The sequence below is a fragment of the Gavia stellata genome, chromosome Z (genome assembly GCF_030936135.1).
Source record: "Gavia stellata isolate bGavSte3 chromosome Z, bGavSte3.hap2, whole genome shotgun sequence".
In the NCBI taxonomy this organism is placed as follows: Eukaryota; Metazoa; Chordata; class Aves; order Gaviiformes; family Gaviidae; genus Gavia; species Gavia stellata.
This window is the reverse complement of record NC_082637.1, coordinates 65838918-65849199: the sequence shown is the minus strand read 5'-3', so window position 1 is coordinate 65849199 and position 10282 is coordinate 65838918. Positions and strand designations below refer to the sequence as shown.

The 10282-nt window shown below is 38.8% G+C and overlaps 1 protein-coding gene across 7 annotated transcripts in view; it reads right to left on the bottom strand.

Moving 5' to 3' along the window:
- Positions 1 to 1545: 1545 nt before the first annotated feature.
- APC (APC regulator of WNT signaling pathway) overlaps positions 1546 to 10282 on the bottom strand; it is a 63296-nt gene continuing 54559 nt past the window's right edge. For all 7 annotated transcript variants that reach the window (XM_059834104.1, XM_059834105.1, XM_059834108.1 and 4 more), the window contains 2 exons: positions 9840 to 10054; positions 1546 to 9419 (listed from right to left, as the gene is read on the bottom strand). In XM_059834104.1, coding sequence (XP_059690087.1) covers positions 2849 to 9419; positions 9840 to 10054 — 6786 coding nt within the window. In that variant the 3' untranslated portion in view covers positions 1546 to 2848. The remainder of the gene's footprint in view (positions 9420 to 9839; positions 10055 to 10282) is intronic.

The following is a 10282-nucleotide window of genomic DNA, read 5'->3' as shown; positions in this document are numbered from 1 at the left end:
GGATGTCCTTAAATATTCTAAAAGGCTCTTAGTAGATACTAAGTATTTTCAATAAAGAATCAGAGAAATGTAGATCTGGAAGGGATTTCAAAAGATCACCTAAGCATCACCATCTCTGCACACAAGCAATATGAAATATACTCTAGTTCATCCCTATGAGATGTTTCATAAACCTCTTAAAACTTCTATAATGGAAATTTAACAACTCCCATGGGAAGCATATTTTAGTGTATCACTACCCTTATAGTTGGAAAGTTTCTCTCATCTGTCTTTGCTACAAATATAGGTTAGTTACGAGGATATTAAGAGAAACTTCCCAATTATAATGATCATGAAGTACCTCCAAGACTATCTAGAGAAGCCACTACAATTTTCAAAGACATTCTGGTGTTTGATACGCATACAATTATTTATTGTTTCACCTCATCTTCTTCTGACTCCCTCAGTTATAAAACTGAAATCAGAGTATCTTTACTGGGATTGAGTTTACCTTTAAATTCTTAAAGGTAGGAACACAGATGTAAAACGTGTGGTTAAACAACTATCCTGGATTACGTGGTGTATCTTCATATTAGTAGTTAAATGCCCACCACAAAAGAAGTATCACATCATTTATAAGAAAATTTGTCTTCCATTTTAAACTCAAGGACAGAGTTCTGTATTCCCCTCCCATAGGAAGTCCTGACTTTGAACACATCACATAATCTCTGTCTCTATTTCATCTTTAAAAGGACACTAATATTCATATTAAAAGTTTTGTAAAGATACTATATGCAAAATATTTCAAATGCTAACACGAGGAGCACTGCTTGTTAACAGATTCACCAGATGATATAGAAACATGGCATGTCTCTGAGTAAATCTGACAGGAAGCAAAGAATGAAAGAGCAAGTAAGAGAACACTTCTGCCAAACAGGTATTTTTGGTATTGGCTTTTAACTTTATCTAAATTGACTTCTGCCTGCCAGTAGTATCTCAATTCTGTTCATAAACAGGGCATGTCTTATGGTGAATTCAAGGTAAGAATTTATTTCAATATCCGATGAAGTACAAAAGCTACAGATGCGATACACTCTGCAACTGCATTAAAGCTACAATAAAGGTAAATTGTTCTATTTCAGGGCTTTCTGAAATCAGGGCATTTTGAATCCTGAATATCAATTATTTAGAATGCTAACTTTAGAATAGTCCAGTTGAGATACAACAAAACTGACATACCATTTCATGGTTTGTTCAATCGTGCACAGAATGGTTAATGTTCTGTTCTCTCATGTTTCTACTTCAAACCAATTCTCATCTAAATTCAGAACACATTTATATTTTTAAAGCACAAATCTGTCTTTCTGGCATTGTTCTAGCACAAACCATATTCGCATCAAAAAGACTTGAGGCAGCAAACGTCTCGGTTTGTGTATAAAATTGTTTTTCTACTATGATAACAAATTTCTTGCTGCCATGGGATTCTTGCGGTATTTTCCCCTTCATAATTTTTAAAAAATAAATTTTAAAAAATGCATGAAGATTTCAAATAGAATTAAAATTTCACCTTATAGTTGCTATTTCACATTCTACATTATTTCCCCCAATTAAAAAAATCTTTTGTTTCACAAATATTATTTTTATACATACAATATTATTTCAGGTTTGCAGTCATGAAAATAATCGTACTGCTTGGCTACTGGAAATACCCTGCCTTTAGCCTTGTTACGCACCTGAGATGTGTGAAACTGTCTCAATTACAAATATATTACGGAAGACCTAGGGCCTGATCCTGCAACTGTTATAAGCATCCTACAACAGCCATTTGTTGGTGATAAGGAAGAACGAATATTGGGGGTGCAAGATTCTGCTGGATCAGGCCTTAAGTGTAAGCGCATTATACAACACATTGTATGGTGACATCTCAAAATAAAATACTGTATTTTTATGTAATGCAGAAGTAACACACACAATTTACATATAGTAATAATTTATTCTGAAATGTTCATTTTAGTCTCTGTTGAGACATTACCCATGTCTCATTAATAAAAGAGCAGCCATCTCACCTCAAATACCAGAATATACAACAAGTTACAGCATAGCAAAAAAATTCTACCTACTTTAAGATAAAATCTAATTCAGGTAAAATAATTTTGTTCAAGGTTGTACAGTTACACAGTTTTCCTTTTCTTTTTTTTAGAGCACAAAGAAAGTGTAAATTGTTACACCATAACTATCTATGCACATTATGTGACCACAGAAATGTTAATCATTACTTCAGAAAATGAACCATCAGTTCCATTCATGCAGAAAAGCAGGCTGGGAAAGCTTGTTCAGCAGAAACCATATTACTGTGAATTTCACAGCCACATGATTAATTATTGGGTTAGATGGACTCACAAATACTAAAACTGAGTATACTTTTTTTGCAGAAATAATACCAATTCTTCCCTGATGTAGTTTAGTCAGTCTGTAATCTAGAAATGATTGATAAAGTAGTATGACTATATCATCCCTATCTGTAATGTTCCATGATTTCAATGACAAGCAATATTTAAAGGATTATGGGATGGGATGCTAATTAAATACACGTTAAACATACTGTACAAATATACTTGCATTAGCAATTTTATTCCAAACTGTCAATCAGGTATTCCTCCAAAATATTACCAGTGAAGACAAAGTATACTATCAAATATGGCTTCCAGAACAAGGACCCTCTAACAAGAATCAAAGCTATTTACAACAAATAAAAACAACAACAACAACAAAAAAATCAATCCCCAATTTTTTTAAAGTTTCATTTGAAACGAAGTTTCTGAATAGCTGCTGTATATAATACATCAGTTTTATTTATTTTTTGTTGCACTTAAACGGAAGTTACCAGGTAAGAGCCAGAGTGACGTTTAGGACTCTGAGTTCCACTGGAGTCTGGATTTTCAGACTTTGAGTCACGTTTCTTCGTGCTGTTATTTACTGGTGTTGGTATTTGTGATGGCCGAGCAGAACTATTGTCCACACTACTCTTCCTGCGGCTTGGATTGTAGTTGAAAGGAGTCACTCTTGCTGCAACAGCACCAATGGGAGAGCTATGTTTGCTTGAGCTACTGGAACTGAATGGTGTACGCTCACTTACAGTACTTTCATTATTTTCTGGTGCAGAAACAGGATTATTCTGCAGAGACTTTGTTTCAGTGCCTTTCTTGTCTGGACCATCTATCTGAAAGAAAGAGTTCAGACGGTTTTCTAACCCGATGGTACGAACAGGAACACCTCCATTCCCTGGGGTTTGTTTTTCTTGAATCTCTTTAGAATCTTTACCATTTACACCCCCTTTCTCTGAAACACTGTCAATAACAGGGGGAGTATTTCCAGTGGGTGACCTTCCAGATCGAGGATTATTAATTGGGCAGTCCTCTATCCTCACCCACACATCCTCTGTCTTAGAGACAGCTGGTGCCATCTGATAGATGAGAGTTTTGGAATCAGAGCCATTTGTGGCACCTGAGGAAGAATGCTGAGGATCATTCATTATCTGAGGAATTTCATTTTCTTTTATTTTTCTCCAAGTACCTTTTGCTGGTGCTTGGCTTTCTTTACTTTGCTTGTGTCCAGAAAGAGAACCTCCATGTTGCTTTTCGTCTTCACTTTTTGCCTTTTCACTGGATTCTGAGGAAGCTGACAGAATTGAGGAGGAACTTCCAGTTCTTCGCCAGGTACTTACACGAGGAAGTGACGAGGAATGCTTACTATGCTCACGCTTCCATGTTCCTGATCTATTGATTGGCAATCTAGATGGACTCTCAGAATGAGAACGAGCTATATCATGACGTTTTGCTGGTCTCCCATCATATTCTACAGAAGGGCTCAGATTAGGGGGTAATTTTCTCCAACCACTAGTCTGGGCGGTTGAATGAGTGGATAAAGACATATCAGGAAGAGATGGACTTAAAACTGGGGTCTGTAGTTGGGACCTTGTGGGAGAATCTGGCCTGGAAGGAGACAGAGATTCAAATGAAGCTGACTCTTCTAATTTCCGTCTTAGAGTTGGGCTTGGAGCTTCTTTAATAAAAGTTGACTGACGAACAAGAACAGGTCTCTCGGATCTGTCAGATTCACTTCCGCTAGATTTTGTGGATGACATTCTGGATATTTCAGTCTTTTTGTTTGATCCACCACTGCTGAGTGCTTGGTTTAACCCTTTTGAAGCAGACTCACTTCGTGGAATGCTACTGGTACTCTTAGGTAAGGCTGTTTGCTTTGTAAGGTTTTGCTGGCTCATCTGCCTGCCTGGTGATGTATATGACATTCTACCTGAACTTGAAGATTTAGTTGAAGCTGTGCTAGGAGATGATGTCCTTGGCAACTGAGACAGTTTGTTGGGAGGACTTATACCATTTCTTCCTGGGGAAATGGAGTTTCGTCCGGGAGATTGCAGAGGCCTACTTAACGGCTGCTGTTGAGGTCTAGAAGGAGTGGAGTCTCTAGATCCTGATCTAGAAGGTCCTTTACTTGATCCACTCTGGTTCAAGCCTGAGGGTTGCCTAGTTACAGGAGCTGGCTCAGGTTTCACTGATGACTTGACTCCTCTTGGAGAACTAGTCAAACTTTGGCCTTCACTGGGACTCTTGGAGTTCATGTTTTTGAGTGGAGGACCTTTTTTGGAAACAGGACTAGTACTTGAAGAACTATTTCGAACTCCTGGAATATGGATCATGGTTCTACCACGTGAAATTGAAGGCACACTTGTTTGTTGTTGTTGCTTCAACTGGCTTGAAACTTCTGAATTGGAGCGAGCTTTTCCTGTAATTATACTTTTATACACTTTCTTTCCTCCTTTGATTCCCCTACTTTCAGATTCTACTTTTTTAGACTCCAGTGTACTCTTCTCTCCTGGCTTAAGAATTCTTGGACCTTTATTACTAGTGAAAGGTTTTTCTTCTTGGTCTGGAGTAAGATGAAATGGTGACCCTAGAGAAATACCGGATTTTAATGAAAGGATAGAATCAGAGTCTGATGAAGCTTGTCTAGACAGCGATGCAGCAGCCGCAGCTTGATGCAAGCTACTAACTATAGAATTTGCACCTTCCTGTATAGCTTTCCAATCAAAGTTCTCTGAATCAGGTGAGAAACCATGTTCTGAATCCGGCCTCTGTATCTCTCTCAAATCCAGTGTTAAATCTTCTGCCAGTATACCACCTGTATTTCTGGAATTATTTTTTTCACTTTCACTCTTTATTCTTGAGGGTTTTTTCTTTTTTGGCATAGCAGAACTAATGCATTCCTGCAAAAGATCATCTTCTGAGTCAATGCTAAGAGAACTCAGAGAGCTGTTTCTAGAGAAACATACAGGAGTATCTTCAACATGAAATGATTTAGGTGCATAACCAGAAGTCTGCGGTCTGTTTGGTTCTATCTGTGAATCAGGAGCCTCGGGTCGTTTTGCAGGTTCCCCTTCTTTGTTGTTATTGTTTTCTTGATCAATATCACTGAGGGAACTAAGAGATGAATTGCGAGAAAAGCAAACAGGTGTGTTTTCAATAGCAAAATTCTGCATTTTCTCATCTGTAGCTGCTCCTCGGTCTGGAATATCTTTACTTGACTGAGAGAAAGTTTTAGGCTGGCTTCTGCCTGTTGGGTGTTTTTGACAAACTTGCGTCCTGTTATTTGGTTGCTGATTTGAAGACTGTTCTGGATTAGTGCAATCTTTAGTTTCTGTTTCCTTTGCTTCTTTTCCTTTTCTTAATTCTGCCTTCTCTCTTGAAAGGTCAACATCATCATCATCAAAATCTAAAGAACTTAGGGAATCATTCCGTGAAAAACAATAAGGAGTTCCCTCAATAGGTGTGTAATGATGAGGGGAATCAAATGCAAAGCTTCCTCTTACACGCTCTTCATTATTTGGCAATTTGTCATTAAAATCTCTTGAATTATTTTTAAGATTCTGTTTCTTTGCGTCTCTGTTCTCTGGGTAGGTTCTTTCATTATTAATACTGCTTTTAGGCTCTGTGGTTTTTCTTATACGTGCTCTGTATTCATTATTTTGGGGAACAGGCTTTACTGGTGATGTTGGCTTCTTTTTCTCACCTTCTGGCTGGGTTTTATTACTTAGAGATGAAGATGCTTGTTGAATTTGATCCATTATCTTCTTCACTCTGAAAGGTTTGTGACTTTTTCCTTTTGGCATAGCTGAGTTAATGCACTCAGCCAGAATATCACCCTCTTCTGTTTTGTCATCATCCAGGCCTGGGGGAGTCACAGTTGAGCTTTTTGCTCTCTGAGAGTCATCGGTACTTCTACCTTCTGTAGGAATGGTGTCTCGCTTTTCAAATTCCCCTGACTCTGCTCCCGTACCCACACTGTTTACATTGGCCAACTCACTCGGGGGCGATTCTATTGTGAGATCACTCAGAGATGTAGCTGTTGAAAAATTTATTGGTGTTCCCTCAACACAATATACCCGTGGCATATCATCTCCTGGTGTAAAACTCACATGCTTTTGGGCTTGCAATCTGCTTTGTGAAGGCAAAAGTTTGTAAACAGGCAACTGGCTGGGCTTTCTGGCTACAGGAGGAGGTATTTTTGGAGCAGATGCTTGAGAAGGTTTTTTGGCTTTACGTGAAGACTTTGTTGGCATTGCAGAAATAATACATGCTTCCAGTATTTCAATATCATCATCATCATCATAATCATCCAGAATGTCTTTTTCTACTTCAGAAGGCTTCTCCGCTTTCTTCTCTTCATTATCCTTTGCATCATCTGATTGTTCAGGTTCTGCTTCATTTCCATGTTCATTTTCATGAACTGGAGGCATTATTCTTAACTCTACATCTTTCTGTATAAACGGCTCATCAAGACTTAAAGCACTCAGGCTAGAAGAGCAAGAGAACCCATCTGGTGTGCTTTCTGTGGCAAAATGTAATAGTGTATCAGCATCTGGCAGTACCTGAACTCTTTGAACAGCTGCATTTACAGCTGCTTGTCTAGGACCAGGCTCTCTCTTTTCCGCACTAGGTACTTTACCTTTAGCTACATCTCTTTTTACTTGAACTGCTTGAGCAGGCGGTGGCGTTTTACTTCTGCTTGGAGGCATTGTTTGTCCCGGGCTGTCTGGAAGGTCACTGGGACTTATAATACCACTTACCATTCCACTGCAAGGCTCACTTTGAACTGAACTAGCAATTGAACGGCTTTCAAAACTATCCAGGGAACTTACAGAAGTACATCTGCTGAACATGAGTGGTGTTTCCTGCACATAATGTTCTGGTGGGCTTTTAGGAGTCTGTGCCCCACTCTTTGAGGGAGATTTGGCACCTGAAGAAAATTCAACAGCTTTATGTCTAGAGGAATCAGAAGGAGACAAACTAGAAGTCTGAAGTCTACTGGGTTTTGTTCTGATGTGTTGTGATGTTGATGTGATTTCACTTACTGCACCTTCTGTAGACAGAGCCCCACTGTTTTCCTTTAGTTCTGCTATCTGTAGTGTGCTATTAGCATCTGGCACACGTGTGGATTGATCACGTCCTATTTCATCTTCAGCTGATGATAAAGATGACAAAGAGCTACACCTTGAAAAACATATTGGGGTATCTTCCACACAGTAAGTTTGTATAGTTTCCTGATTAATAGAGGGAGTTTTACAGGAGGCAGTCTTTTGTGCATGACCACCTCTGTTCTGCGCAGAATTCGGGTGAAGCTGATTCTGTCTCTTGGAACCAGCTGAGGGGGCTGACGTGTTCCCACTACTTGAGGAAATATGGTCAGTTTTAGTGCTTTGCACTGAAGAAGTCTTTGAAAAAGTAAAAGATGGCTTCTGAGAAGAAGGAGGAACTTCCGTTGAGTATTTTAAACTATAATCAATAGGCTGATCGACATGATGTTCCTCTTCATTGTACTTTATGCTATAATTAGTTGGTCTATCTTCTTCTTCGTGTTGTTCCTCCTCAGAATAACGTTCACTATAGTTGGTTGGCTTATCATCATCATCATAATCAACCTGGCATAAGGACTGGTTTACTTGCTGATTCATTCCAAGTGTTGAGCCTACTCTGTTCTGATCTGAACCATTGGATCCTCTTGATCTAAAGGAAGAAACACACTCTTGCTGTCCAAAAGGTGACTGATATTTCATATGTTTATCATCTCCACTTTCAGTGTACATGGGGTAGGTTGCGTTTTGGCTCCTTGACTGCCTTTGTTCATTTTGTTTCATTTCATCGTCTATTATATGCTTAGGCCTTGCCCATCTTTCATTCTGAGAGGGACTTTGCCTTCCAGAATTTAACTGTTCATCTGAATATTTAAGACTGTAATTAATAGGCGTGTCTAGCTCTCCATCATTGTCATCCATATGATTTGCACTATGAATCTTATGTGCCAAGTCAGCTGGATATTGACCATAACTACAAAATTTACTTTCATCATCTTCGGAGTAAGATTCAATGGAAGGTTTCATTTGGCCTCTTTTACCATAGCCGTCACTGCTGCTGACGCTATTTAAACTATCATTTGAAGCTCTCTTGTATTCCATTTTTGTATAAGGCACAGGACATGTCCTGTTTGAATTCTCAGATTTAGGAAAGTACGTATTTGAGTGAGTATGGACAGTGGCTGATCTCCTCGGGGCATTTCTGTCTTCTGTCAAACAGTGCATTTCAGAAGTGGAACCAGAACTTCTGTCATCTTGTGGAATATGCATGCTTGTAACTTCTTCCATAACTTTGGCAATCTGAGCTGCAGCCGTCGAAATCTGCATTCCTATTCTCTTAGAGGAGTTCCCAGTATTCTCTGCAGCTGGATGATAGGTATTTAAACCTACTGCTCGATCCCTATCAAGACTTCTGTCTTTCTCAGATCGAGAATTTTCTATGTTTCCTCTACTGGAAGAGGAGGAGCCAGGCAATACTGTAGTATTTAAATATGGTGAAAGTACAGTCATATTACCTGCATTAAAACTCTCTGATCTGCATATACCATCATCATGCCGACTGGAGTCCAAGACATACTCACCGTATATATTTTGCTTATGTCTCTGCTTATTACGGTGAGATGCTTTTGGGCTTAAATTATCAATGTTGTCAAAAGTCTCTGATAAATGCTGAGCATCTAATTCTGCTTCCAGTGCCTTTTGTTTTCTGACATGAAGAGATGGTAGACTTGATCCTGGAGACATAATGTTGGCATCCTTGTATTTTGCTGGCCTGTTTGCCATGAGGTTTCTTAGAGCTGCAGCACTACCCATGGCTATCATTTTGTGTTTTGAGTGAATGAGATTTTTCAGCATGCTGACTGCTCCCATGTCCCACAGCGCCTCCTGATCCTTCGCATTTCGTGCGGAAAGATTCCACAGGGTCCCACATGCATTACTGACTATTGTCAAACTGTGTGACTTCAAGTGTTGTAACAAGGTTTGTAAGCAGCTGTTCTCTCGCAAGATTTGCCTGGTGTTGAGTAATTGAAAACAAACGTCAGTAAGTGGCATTTCAACAGGGTAAGAGACAAAGCAAAAAAAACCCTATTATGCTAGAGGCAAGTTTTGCCCTTAGAAAGGATAATCACAAATTCTGAAGTGCAAATTTATCTCATATTTCCTCTAGCTTTCATTTGAATGTGATGAAATCCTATTACAAATATAAATAGTTAGCTTTTAGTACAGTTCATTGTTAACATGCAGCGGGTATTAATCTGTTTGCATATTCCTGTTACATAAGTGAAATACCTGCCTTATTAAATGCATTAAAAATTAACTGTACTTAATTACTATACTTAATCCATGCATTCATATTAAGACTCAGTCATAGAAACTGTCTACTAAATATGCATGTGGAACTCCTAAAGATTTTCAGAAAAAGTATACCCACCTATGGTCCTCGTTAGTAGCAATTAAGCTAGAAACATTTCTTAATATTCCTCCTCCACTTTCTATGATGGCTAAAGTGTTTGTTTGGCTCCGATATGTCAGTGTGCCAACTAGAAACGCAAGAGCACCGTCAACAGCACATATATCAGCTTTGTTCTCAGTACAGTGTGCTGACAAATTCCATAAGGCACTCAGAACACTTTTTAGGGTGGATTCCTAAGAAAATAACAAAATGGCAGAATTAGAGAAGTTTTCAACTATTGATCACAAGCTCTCAGAAACATGTAAGTTAGCTGCAAGGAGTTATGTATGTTCCAATTTCTGCTTTCTGGGTTGGTAAGCTAGATGCAGGCAGCAGCGCACACGTAAATACTTTTGTTCACTTCTCTCCTTCCTTCAGCTATGGATTTGGTATTGCTTGCCCCAGAGTTTTCAGAAATATGT